The sequence below is a fragment of the Cyprinus carpio genome, chromosome B17 (assembly GCF_018340385.1).
Source record: "Cyprinus carpio isolate SPL01 chromosome B17, ASM1834038v1, whole genome shotgun sequence".
Taxonomy (NCBI): Eukaryota; Metazoa; Chordata; class Actinopteri; order Cypriniformes; family Cyprinidae; genus Cyprinus; species Cyprinus carpio.
In genome coordinates this window covers 23,695,236-23,719,252 of record NC_056613.1, presented here as the reverse complement: position 1 = coordinate 23,719,252, position 24,017 = coordinate 23,695,236, and the positions used below count along the sequence as shown (strand labels likewise).

The 24,017-nt window shown below is 38.0% G+C and overlaps 2 protein-coding genes across 3 annotated transcripts; one reads left to right on the top strand and one right to left on the bottom strand.

Moving 5' to 3' along the window:
* Positions 1-15: 15 nt before the first annotated feature.
* On the top strand, positions 16-20,492 carry trappc12 (trafficking protein particle complex subunit 12). 2 transcript variants are annotated; one of them, XM_042742869.1, is made up of 12 exons: positions 16-156; positions 1,197-2,329; positions 3,687-3,803; positions 9,115-9,228; positions 9,623-9,761; positions 10,327-10,439; positions 10,540-10,612; positions 17,260-17,333; positions 18,426-18,524; positions 18,905-19,008; positions 19,765-19,852; positions 19,943-20,332. In XM_042742869.1, the coding sequence occupies exons 2-12, from the start codon at positions 1,217-1,219 to the stop codon at positions 20,183-20,185; spliced, it is 2,277 nt and encodes a 758-aa protein (XP_042598803.1). In that variant the 5' UTR covers positions 16-156; positions 1,197-1,216; the 3' UTR covers positions 20,186-20,332. The 2 variants fall into 2 exon arrangements, with proteins under 2 accessions (XP_042598803.1, XP_042598804.1); XM_042742870.1 differs by having other exon boundaries at positions 105-156; positions 1,184-2,329; positions 19,943-20,492.
* Positions 20,493-21,413: 921 nt separating this feature from the next.
* On the bottom strand, positions 21,414-23,974 carry adi1 (acireductone dioxygenase 1). The gene is made up of 4 exons (XM_019069126.2): positions 23,801-23,974; positions 22,963-23,082; positions 22,667-22,846; positions 21,414-22,027 (listed from the first exon to the last, which is right to left on the bottom strand). Exons 1-4 carry the CDS (start codon positions 23,924-23,926, stop codon positions 21,902-21,904), a joined length of 552 nt encoding a protein of 183 aa, XP_018924671.1. The 5' UTR covers positions 23,927-23,974; the 3' UTR covers positions 21,414-21,901.
* Positions 23,975-24,017: the final 43 nt, after the last annotated feature.

Below are 24,017 nucleotides of genomic sequence, written 5' to 3'. Positions count from 1 at the left end.
TATACAGCTTTAGGTGTTGTGAACGTAAGTTTCGTTCGAGAATACCAGCTGAAGATGTTTGACACCTTCCGCACACCGTAGGGTTATTTCACCTACTACGTCAGTGCGCATGCGTGTGTTTACACTGCTGTCATCCTAGCGTTCATTTCACGGAAGGTAAACTCTCGTTTTTTTTCGGTTTTGTTATAATATTTATATTCTCTATGCGAAGTGTTGAGAAGAATATGACGTTTTCTGAAATGTCTATTCAACGCTGTTGTGTTTTAGTCTAAATTCATTAACGTACGCGGTTGCAACAGCTCCTCAGATATTCAGGATATGATCAGTATTACCGAAAAAATGCTTTTTAATCATATTTCTGTATTAATTCCTCCTTCAAAATGTTTGGATTTCTATCATAAACGTTACTTGTATTATGACTGCAGGGGCTCATGTGATATTAATCATCATATTATTGTTTAGGGGCGAAAACAAGAAAAGCTTACCGAGTTTGTTGTTTCAGAAAAGCGTCATCTGTCAGAGAATATTCCTCTGTTATTAAGTCTTCTGATTTATATTGTAGTATTTCGATAAGCCATTGTTTCCTTGAATATTTTGTGAACTATAGAAAAAGTCATTGCACTCTGTGCTCTCAAAAGCACTCTGAATATAAATTTAAACTATAATACTTTTCCATGTAATTGCAGCTAACATGCAATTAAGTGTCCAAAACATTACATTAAGTATATTTTTGAGCCTGGAGCACAAAAGCAGGCATAAGTATATTTGTAGAAATAGCCAACAATACATTGCATGGGTCAAAATAGTAAAAATCATGTTCCATGAACATATTTTGTAAATGTCCTACTGTAAATACTTAATTTTGATTAGTAATATGCATTGCTAAAAACTTAATTTGGACAACTTTAAAGGCGATAAAGATTTAAGAGAGCACCCTCAGATTCCAGATGTTTTTGAATAGTTGTATCTCGGCCAAATATCGTCCGATCCTAACAAACCATACATCAATGGGAAGCTTTCAGATGAAGAATAAATATAATTATATAAAAAAATACATACATTTTATAACAACATCACATTTGAGCGATAAGTATGCTAAAGTGTCCTTCTTTTTCACAAGGGTGCTTCTATAAGTGAAGTGTATTTATTAGTCGTTTATCCTAAATCATTGATTTCTGTTTTGTCTGAACTGGAAGGGAGCATCCAGGCTGGACTCATGGACAGCAGTGAAGGTCCAGCCCAGAGGCCTGTTACTCTGGATATAGACGGAGCAGATGAGACGCTAGAAGCCTGCGTCCCGCCCCAGACTGACCTGACAGAAGAGAGCATCGACCTGGACGCCGAAGCGTTCGTTTCGCCGCGGGACGACAGCAGTCACTCCGAGAGCCTGGTGGACAAGCTGAATGACCAGATGATGGAGAGCGTGATGATTTCAGACTCCCCGAATAGCGAGGAAGAGGACGTGGTTCCCATTGACTCGCTCTTGGAGCAGAATGAAGAGGAGGAGCCAAAGACACCCGACGGAGATGCAGAAGAAAGAATCGAAGGGGTGAGCACAGCCAGCGCTGCTGAACCTGAGGAGGCATCTGAGGCTTTATTTAAAGAAGAGAACGAGAAGATTGTGCAGGTGGATGACAAAAGGGAAACTGTTGCACCAGACGACCCAAAACCAGCGGCTCCCAAAACTCAGGAATCAGCGCTTGAGATAAATACAGATACGACCCCTAAAGACGAGTCTGTCCCGGTGTGCACCATCTTCAGCCAGGGTGTGCAACTCAAAGCACAAGCCCTGATTCCCGACGGCTTTCAGCCCACGCTGGTAAAATCTCCGAGTTTTACCATCGGCAACACCGAAACCCCCAACAAACTGGTCCCTCAGGTGTGCCAGCCGAGCCCCAGCCTCAGCAAGTTCTTCACGGACAGCAGCGCGGTCAACCCCGCATCAGACTTCTTCGATTCTTTCACAACGTCCACGTCTTTCATATCAATCAGCAACCCTAACGCAGAGTCGCCCAAAGCAGCCGCCCCGCCAGAGTCTCCTCTCGTATCTGCTCCCACCGCGGCAGGCACGTACTTCACCCCCGTCGCTACCAAACCTCAGGTAGCTCCCGCAGAGCCCATGAACAAGCTCCAGGCTGTGTTCCCGAGCGGCGACGACCCCTTCGGAAGCGCTCTGGTCACCAGTGATCTGGATAAGCGCTGTGACGCCTGGCTTCCCTCAGAAGACACCAGGAGGGTGCTGATATCGGTGGCCACACAGCAGGTCAGTCCTGTCCAGATAGACAGAGAGCAGCTGGCCATGCCTGGACTCAAGTTTGACAACCTACAGGTCAGTGCAAAATGACATCTCCAAATTTCAAATGACCCAAAAATGAATTTAGTCTCATTATGAAAGGCTGTCTTTAACAGGCTTTGTATTGCGTGTCAGTAGTGTATAGAAATGAACAGTCTGTATATCCAAGAAGAACCTTTGGCATCCATGGAAATGGTCCTTTAGATGATTAAAAGGTCCTTCACACTAAGAAAAAATGGTTCTTTCAAGAACTCCTCAATGAAAGGTCCTTTGAGGAGCCCGAAATGGTTATTCTGTGGCATCACTGCAGAACCGCATTTTAAAAACATTGTTTTTAACAGAGCAGATGGTGTAAAATACATCACCCGGTGACTTTCTGACACCCCAGCCCAGGGCTTTTGTGAAAACTAGAGATCGTATTTTTGTATCTCTGCCCTCAGACAGTTGGAAAGAGCGCAGTGCATTGTGGGTGACGGATTTAGCTTTATAGCAAAGCACTTTTTGTCTGTTTTCTCTAGTCATGTAGTACTGATAAAAAAAAAAAAAAAAAAAAATTCTATTTAACATGGAATATGCTGCATAACGTTTCTTTAAACAAATTTTTGGGTTTCAAATAAAAATAAATAAATTAATTAATTTAAAAAGCATGCTTGGTGCAAAATGAGCATATAATATGTGATTTATTTATTTATTTAAGGTGAACTGTTCCTTTAAAGACCACTTGAGAGTTTTGAGCCTTGTAGTCCATGTCCATTATATGCCTGTTAGGCTGATATGCTGTCTAACATAACTAATGTTTTCTAGCTTTCTGTTTTAGTAGGAAATATGTCAGCCGCTACCATTCTTCAAGAAATTGATGATTTTATTCAGGGAGGATGAATTAAATTGATCAAACATGGCAGGATAGACATTTTTGTAATGTTACAAAATATTTGTATTTCAAATAAATGCTGTTCTTTTGAACTTTCTGTTAATCAAAGATTCCTGAAAAATAAAAATATCATGGTTTCCACAAAAATATTTGTCAGCATAACTCTTCATGTTCATATGTAACATTGATAATAATCAGAAATGTTTCTTGAGCAGTAAATCAGCATATTAGAATGATTTCTGAAGATCATGTGACACTGAAGACTGGAGTAATGCTTCACAGCAATCAGTTACATTTTACAATATATTAACATAGAAAAATGATTATATTATAATATTACTATTTTAATCAATCTTTCAGGTCTTTAACTTGCAGTTAATAACATATTTAGTAAATAAACTATGTTTAGTTAACTAAGATAAAGTGAATAAACCAGAGACTATAGTCACTTTTCATTGCTCTTGGTTTTTTAAGTCTGTGTAACAGTGAGTGAAGCAGAAACTGAAGCTCTCTGATTTACAGGGCGATGTGGTGAAAGATCTCATGCAGCGCTTTTTGGGCGAGCAGGCCGCTATGAAGAGACAGGTGCTCTCAGCCAACTCAGTGGAGCAGAACTCCCTCGGTCTCAAGCGTCTGATCGTGAGTAGCACATCATATTTATTGACTCATTTAAGCACAGACAGGCACGTGTTCGCTGTCTTTTTTGTGTTATGGCTGGGATATTTTAAGTTGGAGGTGAGGGGCATTTATGGCAAAGCTTCACTTTTTGTATTTGCCCACTATCTTCATTTCTTTTTGAGTTTCATGACTGTCCAAGCTAACTAGCATTGATTTGCCCCGAACTGGAAATTGGTGCAGGTGTAATGTATTCCAGCCATTAGTTGGCAAAGTAGCTTCTAGTTTCTCTGAGACTATTGTAGGACAAGCAAAATATAGAATAGTCACTCACAATATAGTTATTTGAATTGAATCCTCTCAACAAAAACCCAATAGGATTTTTCCATTGGCTTTTCGATGATTGCAGAACATAAACTCTGTGTGACCAACAAAAGTGTATGATTCTTACATGTCCAATATGATCTTCACAAATGAACACAACTTGTGAATTTTGAAGCCTAAATAAGACTGGGAGAAGTAAAAAGCTAAACACAGAACCAGAAATATTAAAGAGAAGTTGTTTCCAAAAATACGTTATGGCTGCAGCACTCTATTGAGAAAAAAAGTCACATTCAAGCATTTAAGTGCTTTCGTTTTCTGTTAAATCTGATTATTTAAATTCTACACCACTCCTTCCAATCCAATCCATTTCATTCTGATTGAACTCATTCGGATTAATTGAGGTGTTTACAGAAAGGTTTTTCAGTTCGATTGAGCCACCGTTCTGATAATAAATGGGTTATTTGGGTGCATGTTAACATGCTGATGTTGCTTGATTTTGTATCACTAGCAAAATCATCACACACACATACAGTATATATCAGGAATATTCAATATATCATCCATAAACATGGTATATCGCATAGTATTGGCCATCTCTGTCTGAGAGTGTGTGTGTGTGCAGTGCTGTATCGTGTCAGCTGGAGCTCTAGGGGCCCAAAACTACTGCCTCACTGATCTACCTCTGAACACACAGACAGGCCTGAGATGCACAGCCTTGCCCGCTGTGCCCACGTCCTTCACCGAATGACAAGGAGACACTGCGTGTGTGTGTGTGTGAAGCCTGTGGAAGCTTGAGCTCTAATCCCCAGATCCTGGACTTCACAGACCAGATCACAAAGCTCTGGAGCAGAGAAACACTCAGAAGATCTATACACTGAATATATCAAAGCCATCACACTCAATTCACCTAAAAAATACAAAAAAATACATTCACATTCAAGAATTTTTCATACAAATTTACCTAAAGATAATCAGAGTGTATATTGATTAGTTCATGCATTCTCTGGGAATCAAACCCATGAACGTGGTGTTGATGGTGTCATGCATTCCTGCTCGAGCAACAGAAATCAAACTGACAAAGAAACATTTGACTTAATCATTTGCAGTTAATTATAAATATTGACATGGCCCATCCAAACTTTCTGTTTTAATAGGAAATATGGCCTGAAAACTAAACTCGTCAAGCAAAACTCATTGGGCAGGATTAGGGATGTGGAATGTGTGCTTTATAAGTGCTAATAAACAGCCAATATGTTAATAATATGCATGCTAATAAGCACCTAGTTAATAGTTAGAACTGGTCCCTAAACTAAAGTGTTACTATATGCAATTCAAATATGTAAAATAAATTCTTAAATTCTGGCCTGTTTGTGTTTGTGTGGGGTGGGTGTTCCCTACATTATGGGGACCAAATGTCCCCACAAGGATAGTAATACCAGTAAATCTTGACCTTGTGGCGCATTTTCTTTTTTTTTTTTCTTTTTTTTTTTTTTTGTCCACATGTGGGAAGCTTATAAATCATACAGAATGTTTTTTTCTTTCTGTAGTTTTGTGTGAAGGGGATAGAAGATACAGTTTGTACAGTAGAAAAACCAATAGACCTATGGAGAGTCCCCATAAAACATGGAAACCCAACGTGTGTGTGTGTGTGTATAAGTGACAGATAACTTTTGACTAATTTTGCACTGTGCAATGGAAAAGCCTCAGATATTTTGGGAAGTTGTGTTTAATAACAATTACCATGGGGCTTGTGGATATAGTTCTCTTTTCTTTTTATTGTTTATATATATTTGTATATTTGTTTATGTATGGTCTGGGAGCGGGATCTGTCGTCCCCAGAGAGAAGACATGTGTGTGTCTGTACAGAGAGGAGAGTCTCAAACACAGCACGTGCCGCTCACCTGAACCTGAGAAAATCACTCATTCTGCAGAAGGCCGAGCTCTCAGCAGCCTTTGTTTCCGCTTGTCTGCTCATTTCTCTTTTATTCTCTGCTTCTTCTGATCCGGCTCTTGTCTGCTCCGTACGGGGTTCCAGCGATTATATTTTCCCCCTCCACCATCACCACCCCCACTCCATCTCCATAAAATAAAAATCAACCATCCTCCAGCTTATTTTTATGCCGACAGAGGACTGAATCTCTTGCTTCATTTAGAGGTTCGGTTTAGATAGCGAGATGGATGGATTTGAAAACAAGATAAGATTGCATTTACATTGAAACAGTCACTTAAAGATTGAAGGCTGCCAGTTTAAATGTGACCAGACTTACATCCAGGGTGAAGTTACATCCCGGTTTACTGTTAATTCATTTAAACTGGCTGCAAAGTGCAACATTGTGGATTAATCTCTTGAAGGTTTTGACCTGTGTTTGTGTGCATCTCCTGCTCCTTCTGTTTTTGTATGCTTCTCCTTACCAATATTATCAGATACAAAAATCAGTTGCCAAATATTTATAAATAAGACTAATCTAATGTTCACTTCAATTAATGATTTAACTGAGGCTAAACTGAAGGGAAAAAAAAGGTTTAGGATTGACTTACATTTTCACTCAGAAATTGCTAATTGCAAGGTTTTTTTTTTTTTTAGTAATCGCAATGAAATGGTAAGTTTCATTGAATTAAACATGAAGTTAGAAAGACTCTAATGGTATTTTCTTGTAAAGCATACTCCAATAATCTTTTATTTGTTTTATTTACAACTTCAAAATTAGTTTTTTTTTTAAATGGTTCAGGATGAAGACTGACTTCGTTACTTCATTTCTTGCTTGATTTTAATAACAATTCATTAAATATCTGATGTGTTGATGAGAAGGCAAGCTGTGAAAGCATATAACTGTTCAAATAATCAGATTTTATGAGTACATCAGCCAGTTCATTACTGCTACACTGTATTGAATTAATACTCTACAAATGAGTACATGTTTATTGAAATTAAATGTGATGCTTTCATTTTGTATGTAGGCTTTTTTCTATAATTTAAGTAGAGTTTGAAAGCCATTCTTAATTCTGAACTACTGATGTTCAAGCTCAAAACAATTTTAATTTCACTTTGAAGTCTTCCCATTGATTCCTGTGTTAACTTAGTTTGATTTGTTGCCAAATTGAAAAGGGGAAATGTGTCTTGGACTCGAGGTGTGTTTACACTGACAGCACTGATCCTTAGACAATAAATACAACAATCTGGACAGTACAGTAAAAATGCATTATCTTCCTGTGTTTTTGTGATAAAAAGATGCAAATAGATCCTCTCACTTTAACTCCCTTTCCTTCCACAACCAAACCGTGACAAACAGGGTTTCTGTAGCACTTTCAGCTCAGTAACTATGAATAACTGCAGTCACATATTTAGAATTAAGTCAATAAAAAGGCCATTAATACATTGGTGATTTTTGTGTCTCTTTAAAAAAGCAGAATGTGTGTGTGTGTGTGTGTGTGTGTGTGTGTGTGTGTGTGTGTGTGTGTGTGTGTGTGTGTGTGTGTTTGTGTGTGTGTGTGTGTGTGTGGTGTGTGTGTGTGTGTTGGAGTTGTGTGTGAGTGTGCAGTACATCACATCAGGAAGGACCCTCATTTTCCCCTGTCATTGACTTCTCTTATGTTTTATCTCAGTGGTGGCTGCTGCTTTTGCCCATTTTCCTGCCAGTGGTTTTCGGCTTCATTTGCCGCTCTAATGAAGATTTAGAGGCTCTGGGGTCTCTGGCTAGAGAGAGAGAGAGAGAGAGAGAGAGAGAGAGAGAGAGAGAAAAGAAGGCAAGCAGAAGTGAAAGGAGGTTATGGGGCGATGAAAATGCAGAAGAGAGACTCAGCTCAGGATGAGAAATGAACACAGATGGAAAAACAGTGCTAACAGACAGCATCCCATCTAAGGGACATGCACACCTCCATGAGCCAAATTACCAACAAGCTACATGAGGTCAAACGCTGAATTTCGATTAAGATCAATTAGCTAACTTTTTTTTTTACCCCCAAAAATCTATAATTTAATTTTTTTTTTTAATTAGAAGATTAATCCTTTGTTAAGTTGTCATTAAATAGTAACTTCTGCCTTTATTTTATTTATTTATTTTTTTTTCTAATTTTATTTTCCACCCAGTAGTTTTTAAAAAAAAACTGTTGATAAGCAGATTTACAAGATAAAATAACTTTGTCGATGCACGGTTTACAGACTTGGTCTTTACAATGGCATGCACTGAGTAAAGATCCTAGATTGTATTATTATTATTATTTTTATTTTTTTTATTTTTTCAAGTTTTATAGAGTTATGGAAATATGTTACATCAGCTGTATAATTAGCATAGATTAGTGCATCTGTGACTGTTTCCTGTAAGAAACTAAGATCACTATTAAGGTCCAATTCTCACTATTAACTACGACTTTTGCCTCAAACTCATACTTTGCTTCTTATTCATAGTTAGTAAGGTAGTTGTTATGTTTGCGTATGGGGTAGAGTTCAAGGGATCCAAAATATGTTCATGCATAATAAGCCATTAATATGGGCTTTATAACTACTAATAAACAGCTAAAATACTAGTAATATGCAACTAGTTAATAGTGTGAATTGGTCCCTAAATATAGCACTACGCTTACTTAAATATAGTCTGCCTTTTGGCTGAATCTCTTGTCGTGTCTCATTTATGTGCAATGAGCTAGTTATTTTTGAACCCCTTTCAGTCCGATCGAAATTTCATTTAGATCTAAATCAATCGAAATCGATTGAGGTGTTAACATGAAGACTTTTCAATCGAGTCATCATTATGAATAAAGCAGACTACTGGGGTATATGTAAATGTAGCTGCTGCTGACATCTAAAAAACAGATCTATGCCACATGTGAGTGAAACTTTGCTGTGAACAAGCCTGATATGTCAGTCGCCTGTTTGTATCGCAGTTGATCTTCGTTCCATTTCGATGCTCATTTTGAAGGTTTTTAAGTGGAAGTCTTGTCGTAATAAAAGGCAGCGTCATTTAAATGCTCGAGTGCCGCCTCCTGTGTTTAATGTCTTCATCTCCTCTCACAGAGCACGAAGAACTGGAGGGCGGCCGTGGACCTGACGGGCAGACTGCTGACGGCTCACGGTCAGGGCTACGGCAAGAGCGGCCAGCCCACCAGCCACACCACTGACTCCCTGCAGGTGAGCAGAAGCACACTGGGGCCAGATTCAGCTCGTGTCAGGAGCTACTAAAGACACACTGAAACATTAGCACTGTTATTGTTGTGGCTGATATGCATTTGTAGGAGTTTCACTTTCAGATGCCACGTTTATGGGAGGAGAGGATTTAAATTAATCATGCAGAGGTGATTTGCTAATATAACATTGTTTTTATGATTGTTTCCTCATCATTGCATTTCTAAAACACTCCTGACAAACACATTTTCACAAACACAGTGAAAACAAGGTATCCGTGTGGTGCAGCTGACACAGAAAAGCTTTCGCTGTTCACGTTCAGTGTATACTCTCCAAAATGACGCTAGGGTGATGCGGAGGAGACAAATTGTAGAATAAATTCGTTATTTTCTCTCTACAGCTGTGGTTTGTGCGTCTTTCTCTTCTGGTGAAGCTCAACCTTTTCCAGAATGCAGAGCTGGAGTTGGAGCCCTTCGGGAATCTGGATCATCCAAATCTCTACTATGAATATTATCCGACTGTTTACCCGGGAAGAAGAGGTAAGAGTCCTGGAGCTATTTAATACTTGTACAGTTCATGCGTAAGGCCATGTTAAGATGTTGAGGAATAGCCACCCATACAAAGAAATCAAAGAAATCAGTCGTTTGTTCAAAAAGGATGCATTAAATCAATCAGTAGTGAGAGTAAAGACATTTAATATGTTATGCAGTTATGTTATGTAATATGCAGGCTTGGTGAGCAAAAAAGACATCTTTAAAAAACATAAAAAATCTTACTGTTCAAAAACTTTTGACAGGAAGTGTAGTTCTTTCTCAAGAGCAATCATAAAATCAGCCCATCACCCAACAGAGCTTTATTTGGAGAGATGCAGATAGATAATATAAAAGCTTATGCAGCTGGTCAGGTGAACTCTTCAGACGGTGATGCAGTGCTTGACTCAGGTCTGCATTACAGGATCTGTCCTGATATCAAAGAGGCGCATGATTAAAGCCGCAGGCTCTCGTTTCACCAGCATGCAGTCTGTTTCTTGACAGAAAAACAGAAGAGAAAGAGCATGCATCAGTGTTGATCTCTCTCTCTGTGTGTTTGTTTTGCATGCTCTAGGCTCGATGGTGCCCTTCTCCATGCGTGTTCTGCACGCCGAGCTCCCTCAGTACCTGCAGAAGCCTCAGGAAACTCTGGACCGTCTCCACGGAATAAAGAGCGTCTGTCAGAAGGTGACCTGAACTTTACACCTCAGCGCCTGCACCTGCTGGCAGATTGAATTAGCCTCGCTGTAATTAGTGCTGTAAAACTTCTGCTCCTGTCCTTTCACAGATCCTGAGTAACCTGCAGGAGGGTTTAGCTGAGGACGGGAGTATGATGAACCTCACGCAGGACAACAGACTCGGTACAGACCACAAAAATCTCACCTCTCAACCAACCTCAAAACAAGTAAATAATGATGATTACATATAAGTTAAGATGATTAAATTACAGCACAGACTTTTTAAGATACTATAAAATTAAAATTATGATTTATGATAACAAACTAGTTATATTTCATATAAGTTAAGATGATTAAATTACAGCACAGACTTTTTAAGAGAGTTGCACATATAGACGTAAAACTGTCTTAAAATCTGCGCTGAGGAAAGACTGTAATAAGAGAAAGATGGTATATTGAAGTGTATATTGCGGACATAAAAAATATACAGATTTTTGTTTTTATATATCTATATTTTCTAATATTAAAATATTTTCTAACATGAGACAATGTCCTGACTTCCTATTAGGACAAAAATAGGGAAAATATCAACACAAAAAAAGAAAACTGTGCTCGTCATCCCATTTAAAAAAAAATAAAAATAAAAAAAAAAATATATATATATATTTAAACATCAATAAAAATACATAAATATATAAACATATAAATAATAAACAAAAATTAACAATGTAACAGCAATAAACAATTAACAATACATATTAAACATTAAAAAATAAACAAAAAAACAAAAATAAAAATTACAAAAAATGTTATCTCAGATCCATTAAATAATACTAAGATATACTTTAGATTTTATAAGAATTTGTATTAAAGTTAAATGAAAATAAAGATTAAGAAATTTTTTAAAATTTTAAAAAAAAAAATACTTTAAATAAAACTATTTATTTGTGTGTGTGTGTGTAATATATATTTATATATATATAATATAAATATATATATAGAAAAAAAATTACTCTAATTAAAAACATGTAGAATATTCATATATATATATAAAACACACACACACACACAAATAAATACAAAATTCATTTAATTTTAATAAAAATTCTTAATCATAACCCTATAAAAAAAAAATGTAATGTAATTACATTTTTCATTTCATTTTAATAAAAATTCTTAATCATAATGTGATTTAAGCAAAATGTATTTTAAGATTGGTATTTACTTTCCTGCCCCTTGAATGAAATTTTGTAATATATTGACATTTTGTTTAATTTTGTTTAAATGAAATATATTTTCAGTGTGAAAAATACAAATACTTTCTGTCCACAGTATATATTTAGTATGTATTTGTAATATATATTGGCCATGGAAAAATTGATATTTTTAAACATCACCTTTAAACTTCGAGCCTCTAAGCTTTGTCTGGCCCGTGAGTCTGCTCTCTAAAACACCCTGAGAAACAGCCGCCGATGGCAGCGTAAGATCCCGTCTCGAGCCATCCATCAGAGCTGATAGCTGATGCGTCTGTAAGTCTTGCATGCTCCATTGATTTCCTCACATGTTGTTTTGGTGAAGACAGAGATAAATACATGCTTCAGCATAGCTGTGAGGAGAATGTGTGATTTCAGCAGCCCCCTGCCGTCTCTGGGTGTGATGTGCTTTCAGTGGGACGTCTGTAGCAGAGCTCTCACCCTAAACCCTTTTTATCTGGCTATTTATTGCTCCTGTGTGCCCCAAAAAACAATGTGACCACAGCAGAAAATGTTTTATTCAGATTTTTATTCTCCAATTCTAATCAATACCTCTTATATCTCAGTAAATTGCAATTAATTTGATGGACACATCATGAAAATAATTTGGTTACATTAAATGATCAACACGATCGAAACTTTGCTGAAAAACCTGTTGCATATCATCAGGCTTTTGGGGAGCGTTTATTTCTTCATCTCTCTATCATTGGATTGCACTGCATTTTATGTTTTGATCATTTAAATATCTTACTAAGACATATTATTGTAGCTATAGAGTGATGACTAACATTTTATGAAAGTATCTGCTATACTGTTATAAAGATCTCATTGATTTACATTACAAGCATCACAATTTCATCATATAAATATTCTCATCTGCACCAGATTGCATATTTTTGCTCAGTTTGTGTCTCTGTTTTCTCTTCTTCACGTATGAGCTCTATATTCTCAGTGTATGGTACTATATGAACCATAAAAGCCAGATTTTTAAAAATTTGTCCAGTTTCAGCAAACTGTTCCATTCCAATAAAAATTATTTTGACAGGGTTGATTGGTTAACAGTCCTACTTTTAAAGGGGTCATGAATTGTGAAATTCATATTTGATCTTTTGACATATTAAAACATTCCCGTAAGTTTCAGAACTCACAACTTTCCCGTTAGTCTAAAAACAGCTTATATTGAAGCAAATCTGCTTCTTGACTCGTTTTGGAATGTGTCACATTATGACATCATAGTGCAACGAAAGCCCGCCCCTGCAGAAGAAGATCAAAGCCTTTTTGACAGTTGAACAACCTTCCTTCTGATCCTAACTTTATAGGAAAGAGTCAGTAACAACCTGATCATTTCGTTTCATTTTTGTGTGGATTAGTTTTTAAACAAGACACAATTCCACATGGGATTTTCAGAGAGATTGCAACTAAAAGACGATGCTGTGCTGACTATATTGAATCTGACAGTAAAGTGGCAACACAAGTGTGAGTGACAATGTTTTAATCATGTATTACTAATGCTTTTTTACAGTAAGCCCTTTTTTATGAATGTGCGAGATATCCGTTTCATTGGCCGCTGTAGGGAAATAAAGTGAAGAATAACAAAGTGCAGTAAATGGTAAAACTGCACTACAAACCAGTGTGTTTGTTATTAAGATAATACATTTAAATAATATGCTAAGACACAACAGTTTGCAGTATCAAGCAGCAAAACGAGCCGTTCTGTACAGTACAGCTAAAAATAGCTGGACGCAATTGACATTTACTAATTTAATATCTGCTCTTATTTGAAAAATAAAGTGGATACGGTTTTAACCTAAATCACTAAAGTGCCCAACTGCCCATCTATGTAGGCAGAATTTGACATAGTTATCATGAATACTTTGTTTACATGAAACAGTGTAATTTATCCTTTGTCAGCTATAACTGGTAACTCCAAGTATCTAAACTTTATTTGCCACAATCAATGAAATATAAAACGTTGTTAAAAACATAGCGGCATACACAGCTTTCTATAGCATCTTCAGTTAAACTAATATATAATAGGCTAACTACCTCACAAATACATAAAGAATAAATATAAATACAGATGATTGATTACCAGGCTGTCACAGGCTATAGTATCTTTGGCATTTTAGATGCAGGTTCTTTGTTTTCTGATTCGGGAACAGACTTTGGCTCAAACATGTATCATTGAATTTCACTGTCTGCCATTTCTCAACATTTTCAAAACAATTCCCCATGTGTGATGATGACGGGCGTGTTAAAATATATGCAAAACCGTTAGCCAATCGTAGCAGTGGGTATTTACTTCTGAGTCTAGAATGAGCCACGCCCATCCAAATGGAATGTTCAGACGAATGGAACGTTACTTCTAAATTATGTATTTTTATGCAAAACTCTTTGTTAACATTATAAGTTGACCTCAGTGAACATTATACAAAATAAAAAATTAAAGGGGTCATGAACTGCCTTTATTTTTTATTATTATTATATTGTACTGTTTACTGTCGGTAGGCAGGGCAAAACAGGCAGTGATGTTGAATCGGTAGGTGGGGCAAAACAGGCAGTGATGTTGAATCGGTAGGTGGGGCAAAACAGGCAATGATGTAGAATCGGTAGGCGGGGCAAAACAGGCAGTGATGTTGAATCGGTAGGTGTGGGCAAAACAAGCAATGATGTAGAATCGGTAGGCGGGGCAAAACAGGCAGGGTAAAACAGGCAATGATGTTGAATCGGTAGGCGTGGGCAAAACAGGCAGTGATGTTGAATCGGTAGGCGGGGCAAAACAAGCAATGATGTAGAATTGGTAGGTGGGGCAAAACAGGCAATGATGTAGAATCGGTAGGCGGGGCAAAACAGGCAAAAACAGGCAATGATGTAGAATCGGTAGGCGTGGGCAAAACAGGCAGTGATGTTGAATCGGTAGGAGGGGCAAAACAAGCAATGATGTAGAATAGGTAGGCGGGGCAAAACAAGCAATGATGTTGAATCGGTAGGCGGGGCAAAACAGGCAATGATGTAGAATCGGTAGGCGGGGTGATGTAGAATCAAAATCAGGCAATGATGTAGAATTGGTAGGTGGGGCAAAACAGGCAATGATGTAGAATCGGTAGGCGGGGCAAAAACAGGCAAAAAATCAGGCAATGATGTTGAATCGGTAGGCGGGGGCAAAACAGGCAGTGATGTTGAATCGGTAGGCGGGGCAAAACAGGGGAAAACAGGCAATGATGTAGAATCGGTAGGCGGGGCAAAACAGGCAATGATGTAGAATCGGTAGGCGGGGCAAAACAAGCAATGATGTAGAATAGGTAGGCAGGGCAAAACAAGCAATGATGTTGAATCGGTAGGCGGGGCAAAACAGGCAATGATGTTGAATCGGTAGGCGGGGCAAAACAGGCAGTGATGTTGAATCGGTAGGCGGGGCAAAACAGGCAGTGATGTTGAATCGGTAGGCGGGGCAAAACAAGCAATGATATAGAATTGGTAGGCGGGGCAAAACAAGCAATGATGTTGAATCGGTAGGCGGGGCAAAACAGGCAGTGATGTTGAATCGGTAGGAGGGGCAAAACAAGCAATGATGTAGAATAGGTAGGCGGGGCAAAACCAGGCAATGATGTAGAATCGGTAGGCGTGGTCAAAACAGGCAGAAAACAAGCAATGATGTAGAATCGGTAGGAGTGGGCAAAACAAGCAATGATGTAGAATCGGTAGGCGTGGGCAAAACAGGCAGTGATGTTGAATCGGTAGGCGGGGCAAAACAGGCAGTGATGTTGAATCGGTAGGAGGGGCAAAACAAGCAATGATGTAGAATAGGTAGGCAGGGCAAAAACAGGCAATGATGTAGAATCGGTAGGCGGGGCAAAAACAGGCAATGATGAGTAGAATCGGTAGGCGGGGCAAAACAGGCAATGATGTAGAATCGGTAGGCGGGGCAAAACAGGCAAAAACAAGCAATGATGTTGAATCGGTAGGCGGGGCAAAACAGGCAGTGATGTAGAATCGGTAGGCGGGGCAAAACACGCAGTGATGTAGAATCGGTAGGCGGGGCAAAACAGGCAAAAACAGGCAATGATGTAGAATCGGTAGGCGGGGCAAAACAGGCAATGATGTAGAATCGGTAGGCGGGGCAAAACAGGCAATGATGTAGAATCGGTAGGCGTGGGCAAAACAAGCAATGATGTTGAATCGGTAGGCGGGGCAAAACAGGCAATGATATAGAATTGGTAGGCGGGGCAAAACAGGCAGTGATGTTGAATCGGTAGGCGGGGCAAAACAGGCAATGATGTTGAATCGGTAGGCGGGGCAAAACAGGTAGTGATGTTGAATCGGTAGGCAGGGCAAAACAGGCAATGATGTAGAATCGGTAGGCAGGGCAAAACAGGCAATGATGTAGAATCGGTAGGCGGGGCAAAACAGGCAATGATGTTGAATCGGTAGGCGGGGCAAAACAAGCAATGATGTAGAATCGGTAGGCGGGGCAAAACAAGCAATGATGTTAAATCGGTAGGCGGGGCAAAACAAGCAATGATGTAGAATAGGTAGGCGGGGCAAAACAAGCAATGATGTAGAATTGGTAGGCGGGGCAAAACAGGCAGTGATGTTGAATCGGTAGGTGGGGCAAAACAGGCAGTGATGTAGAAAAACAGGCAGTGATGTCGAATCCTGATGTCGAATAAGTTGACGGGGCTAAACAGGCAGTAATGTCAAATCAGTGGGCGGGGCTAAGCAGGCAGTGATGTCAAAGCAGTCATTAGGCTTGTTTGAGATACGCCTCGCTTCGTCTGAAATGTAGGGAGAGTAGAGCTGCAGTGAGGGGAGGAGTGAAATAAGCTCAGTCAAGACGGACAGTTCTGATCTCTCGAAGTTGAACAGATACCAATGAGATTTTGATGAGATGAGAATTTTTTGCAAGTCAAACGTAACTCTGACACTTTTCTAACAAGCATGCATCTTGCGGTGATCACCGGTGATTGGTTCTGTGCTTATTTTGCTCATCTCAAACAAGCATATTGATCATCTTCTGTGGAGGCGGTGCTTATCCACACTATTACATCATAGAGTAGAACATTCCAGAAGCTGTCGTTTTGACAGACTGCCTTCAATATCAGCTGTTTTTAGAGTAACAACAAAGTTTTGAGTTCTGAAACTTACGGGATGGTTTAATAGAACAATGACCTCTTATATGTCAAAAGATAAGGGAATTTTGGTTTCTTAGTTCATGACCCATTTAATTAGTTTGCTTTCTGGAATATTCTTACAATTCTGATTTGTGTGGCAGGAGTGGAGAAAGCGTGATGTTGTAGGTCTGTGTGGTCACACAGCATCAGTACTGAGACACATAAGCTGAAGTCTGTTCACACACACACATATGATATCAGATCGGCTCGCTGATGGGGGTCTACAGTGAGCCAGAGGGGGAAAATAAATGCGATTGTCACTGTGTCTTTTCCTTCTGCACTATAATTCCCGCCAGCAGACAAATAATTGATGGTTTAGAGCCGGGAAAAGTAGGGAAAGACTGCAATTTCCAATTCTATTCCATTTGCTCAGTCTCTCTCTCTCTCTCTCTGCTCTGTGTTTCAGCCTCCATCCAGCTGTGGAGGTCACGTCTGAGCAGAGTGATGTACTCCATGGCCAACTGTCTGCTAATGATGAAGGTACGTGAGTGGAAGAGCTAGCAAACATATACTCACTCACACATTCATATCTGACCTGAATCATATCTGTGCACATACTCTAGGGTTAGAGAGAGTACAGGCTTTCCTTCAAGCAGGTGCCTACTGAGAAAATAGCTTTTCTGATTACTGTTCTACTGGTAAAATAGTGTGTATGCACACATAGCCTACCATATCTTTATAGTATGCCAGACTGTGAGTAGCTAAAGAAATCCCTGTTTTTGCAAGTTATCATGTTCAACAAGTGCCATCTGCTGGCCAAAGACTGTAGTGACACACATTGGTTAGCAGACTCACACTGAAGAAACTCACAGACTGAATCAAGGGAATAAAAAAAAATAAAAAAAAATTACATACAAATCATCATAATAATCAAATTAAAAAAATTATAAAAATTAAAAAAAATTAAAAGTATTTATAAATTCTTAAATTGTCAGTTCTATTCCTGACTTATGTTAATATATATCACTTATGTTTTGATTTATTTTCTATAAAATAAACATAAAAAAGTATTTCGCCGAATGTTGTACAATGTGTGGTTGTGTGTGTAAAGAATTATATTTGAAAAAGAAGAAGAAAAAAAGGGAACACTTTAGAACCATTTCTCACTATTGTCTAGTCACTTATTCGCATGCCTGTTATTAACATCTCACTCACTTTTGGTCTTTTCAGTGACCACGTCTGTCAAGCTCAGTGATAAAAATGTATCTTAACAGTAGTTTTTACGCCTCATAAACTATATTCTAAGTCTTCTCAAGTAATTTACAGCTTTGAATGAGATTAACTATCCGCTGCAGCTGTCAAATCTCATTCATCCCGCAATATTCAAACTGACACGATGCATTTGGTCCGTTCCTCACACAAAACTATCATATGACTTTATGAATCATGGAATTAATCACTAGAGGTTCCTAACAGTCATATATGCATTTTGTGGTACTGTCATGGTGTTTTTGCTCTCTTGGAGCTTGACAGTCATTAAGAGTTTTTCAACAGAACGCAGGTTCGAAGCAATGAGATGGTGTGTAATCCTGTCAGACTTGTAAAAGGTGTTTATTTTCTCTTTGACATGAAGACTTTGTGCTGGCGGTGGAGACGTATCACTCCATCATCGAGTACGAGCCGGAGCAAAGAGTGCAGCTGCTGAGTGGAATGGGCCGTATTTTCCTACAGGTGCATCAGATGGCATCAACAGCAAAACATAGTTTACAATTCTGAACTTTAGAACTGTGCTTTAAGTATTAGCGTGCATCTGCTATATGTACACTACTGTCCAGAAGTTTGTGGTCAGTTATTTTGAGAAATTAAGAATTATGTCCATCAAGGGCACATCAAAGGTCTGGGGAAAAAAGCAATAAAATGCTGTAAAGCTTCACGTTGGACCCTTTTTTGGTTGAAATGTGCCATGTTTACCTGTACGTGGAAAGCCACAGAACGTTGTCTTCGCTCTGCAGTGTTGCTTGTTTTTAAAGAGGATCAGAGAGTCTGCTTCGCTCTTCATGTTTTATCTCCACACAGAACGTAATTAATGTTCTGTTTGCTCATATGACTAGATTGGTGACATCAGAACTGCTGAGAGGTATTTTCAGGATGTGGAGAAAGCCTGTCAGTCAAAGGGAAAAACACCTGATGAAGACACCTCAGTGCTGATGAACAGGTGAGCGTTGATTTCTGCTCTGACCTCAGTCATTTAATGCAATCAGTTTACACTCCGGCCCGTCAAAAGCTGGAACAACATTGTTTTTATGCTTTTTTTATGTTTTTGAAAGATGTGTCTCTTCTGCTCATCGAGGCTGCATTTATTTGATACAGTAAAAAAATACAGTAAAAACATTTTAATATACCTGTTTTCTATGTGAATATATTGTAAATTAAATATATTTAAGCATCATTACTCCACTCTTCAGTGTCACATGATCTTCAGAAATCATTCTAATATGCTGATTTATTGCTCAGTTATTATTTACTTAAATATAAGAATTTTAAATAGATATTTTAAATGATTCTACTTAAATATTTTTAATGTTAATAAATTAATATAAAAATGTATTTCCTGTCACTTTTGATCAATTTAATGTGCTCTTGTTGAACAAAAGTTTTTATTTATTTTGATTTTGTTGATATTGTGCATCTTGGTTTATTAACATCATTTGGCAGCACGACTGTTTTCAACATTGCTTATAATCAAATGTTTCTTGAGCAGTAAATCATCATATTAGAATGATTTCTGAAGATCATGTGACACTGAAGACTGGAGTAATGATGCTGAAAATACAGCTGCGCATCACAGAAATAAATTTCTATAAAAACTGATCAAATAAATGCATCCTTAACAAACTTTCAGAAACATTGTTCATCTGTAGTATACGTGCTTCTGTGATTGTCCTGAAGCTGAATGCGATGTCGTCCACAGGGCTTTTGTTTATCTGAGTCAGAATAACTATGCAGACGCGCACACGTGTTTCTCCAGCGTCTTGAAACTCGATCCCAAGAACCCAGTGGTAAGTTTAACACGTGACCGAGTGATGCTCCGCCAGACAAACAGCACTGGATAACCTGCCTGTGATAACAAGGCCGACTTTGTTCTTCAGGCAAACAACAATGCAGCTGTATGTCTGCTGTATTTGGGAAGGCTGAAGGAGTCCCTGGGCCAGCTGGAGAGCCTGGTGCACAAGGACCCGGCGCTCTACCTGCACGAGAGCGTGCTGTTCAACCTCACCACCATGTACGAGCTGGAGTCCTCGCGCAGCACGCAGAAGAAACAGGCTCTGCTGGAGGCCGCCGCCTGTAGAGAGGGAGACAGCTTCAACGTCCAGTGCCTCAAGCTAGTATGAGGCGCCACAATCCAACACGCAGGATGCTACCGGATGATTACGAGTGAAAATACTGTTCCGCATTTGGAGTTCACATATGTTGTGCTTACCATGTACAGACAGGACCAAAGTTAACTTGATAACTCAGTGATATTCGCTCCGCACAGAGCAGAAAAAGGGTTACGTTACCTGCGTTTCAAGAATCAAGAGAAATGCTTTTAAATGCATTAAGTGATTGTTTTCAAAGAGTCTAAGCTAATTATAACTGTACTGTGTATTTCTGAAGATGAGAAAAGGAAATCTTGTTAATAAATGTGTGAAAACCTGACCTGATGTTGTTTATTAATGCGTCATATATTTAGGAGAACTATGTTGTTTGTTTACTCCTTTGCCATTTATTTGATTTCAAAATGGCATTTTCCTGTCCTAAATTTACTCCTCCTAGATTTTTTGTTCGATTCACATGAAACTCGGCACACATGGCGCACCAAGACCATCATGACTAAAAGCTGAGAAAAGAAAATTGATTTATCAACGTGTTTTAATGATATAATCCAATCAAACAGTCTGCCATCGCCCATTTTCACTAATTAACCTCTATCTGCTCAATGCAATGTTTAAACTTGGTGAAACTTGATATGCATACACAAGAAGTCATTCTGAGGATGCACACCAAGTTGTGTCAAAATCTGCCCATGTGGGGCACTACAACTCCTCAGTAGTTTGATCAAGCTCAATTAAATTGAATGCGTTTCTTGCTGAGAATCACCATTATAATAATCTTATTTAAATTTTTTTTTTTACAAAAAAATAGCAGCCCGCAGTAATAAACTGTATACTATGATTGCAATAAAATCATAATTATAATAATACTATATTTGCTGAGTATTAAATTTTTTTTTTTTTTTTTTTGCTAACAACTCTTGAATTGTAAATGCTGGATAACACATTTTTTTTTTTTTCTGAATCATTCAGTGCCCCTATATCACATTTTCATATGTGCCATATATTTTTCTGTACTTTTTATCTTTTCTTTTCTAATAAATAAATATATATTTTAAAATTTTATATCTTAAAATTTTAAGGGTTTTTTTTAACCTATAAATTTTCAGCCCCAAATTTGGGTTGTTTGCACAAAATGTCCAAATCTTCACAAAACACGGCACACGTGAAAAACTGAAAATTCTAAGAAAACATGCAATATTTCATACATTTCTGATGCTTGACCAGTTCATTTGTACAACTACGATGCAGAGAAAATACTCTTTTATTTAATCAATGAACAAAGAAATCTGTGAAATGCGTTAAGATCATCAAACTAGGAGTCAGTCTCTTTTAAGCTAATTAATAGCATAATATTTCTATATAAAGACATGCTTATTTACTGTTGCGATATGAATAGTAAAACAAACACATACGCTAAACTGGAAGCATATTAGTGATCATACAGACAAACACGTTTTCATTTAATCAGACTTTTTCTAACATGTCTTCTTTACCATGACAGTTTGTTGTTGCATTGCAGTATAACTTTATTATAATCAGTACAACTATATAATGTAAATTAGTCTTATTCATGAAAACTGATCAGCTTTTAGTGGTTCCCAGCATCTTTTAATAGAAAGTAATGAATGATTTATTAGATCTAGCTCTCATGATTGTAACCCGTGTCAAGGCACTGCAGAGTTTGATTCTCCTGATCATCACTGATGAACTAAACCAACTAAACCAATCCCATCATGCATCTGAAGAGCACCTCAGGGAGTTCACATAGGCTTTACGGATGTCAAAGTCATCAGCTGGGCGGTTATAGGCCTTCCAGACCGGTTCACCGACAAACAGACGCATGGCTGTAGTGTAGTTCTGATGAGAAAAGCAAAACACTCTTTTAGTTAAAGGAACAGTTGATTCAAAAATGAAAAGTTTGCTAACATGTCCTCATCCTCAGATCATTCAACTTGTAAATGAGTTTGTTTCTTCGTCGAAATGTAGCATTGCATCAGTGTCTCAACAATCAAAACTATACACCAAACAGCTGACAAAAACATCACAATAAAAAAAAATTATAAAAACAACACAATAACCCAAAAGCATCGTCCACAATACATTTCTAGACTTCATATTAAACAAACTCATTTATATCTAGTGTTTTTATCAGCTGTTTGGACTCTCATTCTGACGGCACCCATTCACTGCAGAGCATCCATTGCTGAGACACTGATGCAATGCTACATTTCTACAAATCTGATTTAGAAACAAACTCATTTACATCTAGGATGGCCTGAGGGGGAACACATTTTTAGCAAATTTTCTTGTTTGGGGGAACTGTTCCTATAAGTGAGTGAGTTAGTGAAGTGTGTCCCATACTCAGGATTTGTGCTCTGCATTTAACCCTTCCAAGTGCACACACACGTGAACACAGATGGAAATGCTTTAGCTCAGTGAATTCTGAGACACATACACTTAAATCAACTTTAGTTCAGCGAATTCTGAGACACATACGCTTTCATCAACGGTGAATCTGTGGTAAATTCCCGCCGGCAGCGTGATGAGATCCCCTTTAGATACAGCTATTCGGATCCAGCGCTCATCTTTGCCCCTCACATCGAAGTAAGACGATCCGTCCAGTATATAGCGGATCTCATCGTCAAGATGAAGATGTTCTTCATAGAACATTTTCACCTGGAAAGCAGGAATTGGAAATTTACAGATGGATTTCATTACAAAAAATAAGCATAATATATACCGAAATGTTTTTATTTCATACAAACTGAATCGTGTGAATATGCATAACCTACTTTGTTCTCATAATCAGGAAGTTTATCTGGGTGAATCGTTATGATATCCATATAGGAATAACCCTTTTCTTCACGGATCTTCTGCAGTTCAGGGTCATTTTCATAAATATCAGCATTTAACTAAAAAAAAAAAAAAAAGAGAGAGAGAAAAAAAATCCAAAAATTTGGAAACTGACAAGCAGTCATATTTCAGTGCCACTAAAATACTATTCATTTTTGTTAATATTTTGAATTAAGTTTTATTTTTACACGTTATATTTTCTCTTTCTAGTAAGTTTTAATAGTTTTGTTGTGTTTTTGTGGTTTCTAATTTTCTAAATACTACAATTCTACATAGAATTAAACTCTTATTTAAAAAAATATATATATTATTCTACTTTTTACTTCAACTTTAAATGAAAACAGTGCCTTGACAACAAGCTGTTGTTACATTTTCTGTATATTCCAATCTATTTTATTTCAGGTGAATAAGGAATAAGTGTTACTAGAGCATAATTGCATGGTAGTACCAAAACACTTGTTGTACAGGGTTAGTGCAGCAAAACTAATTGTTCATCATAATTGTCTGAATGCCTTATAATGTGTTTACACTAATAACTATGCTTACCACGACAACCATAAAAAATAATGTTTTTGTAAAAGTGGATCATGACAGTTATTGTTGAAGTTTGGACATATATGGTGTTGTGCTGCAACAATCATAAAAAGTGAATAAATATTATTTTAGATGATTCTATGTATGCATTAATCCATAATACACACCAAGCACCAAGTCTCATGCCGCTCGTGTCACGTGATGCGCGTGCAGTGTTAATGTGTGTGTGGTTTCTGACCGAACCTTCCAGTGATAAACTCCGATCTGCTCGAGCTGTCTGGGAGTCACGCGCTGGTTCGGCTCCAGTCTGTGAGGCAGCTTCTGGTCCTCGCGGGACTCATCCATGTACCATGCCTCCAACTCACTCATTTTTATACACACACGAGCCACTACTTCTTCTTCTTCTTCTTCCTTAGTTTTTGGAGCGCATATCTAAATGTCTACCGCCACCTACAGCACG

Coding starts and splice junctions, on each gene's coding strand:
- trappc12 (XM_042742870.1), top strand. CDS start 1,217: ATGGACAGCAGTGAAGGTCCAGCCCAGAGGCCTGTTACTCTGGATATA. Junction 3,804..9,114: donor TCGGTCTCAAGCGTCTGATC/GTGAGTAGCACA, acceptor CTCCTCTCACAG/AGCACGAAGAACTGGAGGGC. Junction 9,762..10,326: donor TGTTTACCCGGGAAGAAGAG/GTAAGAGTCCTG, acceptor TGCATGCTCTAG/GCTCGATGGTGCCCTTCTCC.
- adi1 (XM_019069126.2), bottom strand. CDS start 23,926: ATGAGTGAGTTGGAGGCATGGTACATGGATGAGTCCCGCGAGGACCAG. Junction 23,083..23,800: donor TCGGAGTTTATCACTGGAAG/GTTCGGTCAGAA, acceptor TTTTTTTTTTAG/TTAAATGCTGATATTTATGA. Junction 22,847..22,962: donor TTCCTGATTATGAGAACAAA/GTAGGTTATGCA, acceptor CCTGCTTTCCAG/GTGAAAATGTTCTATGAAGA.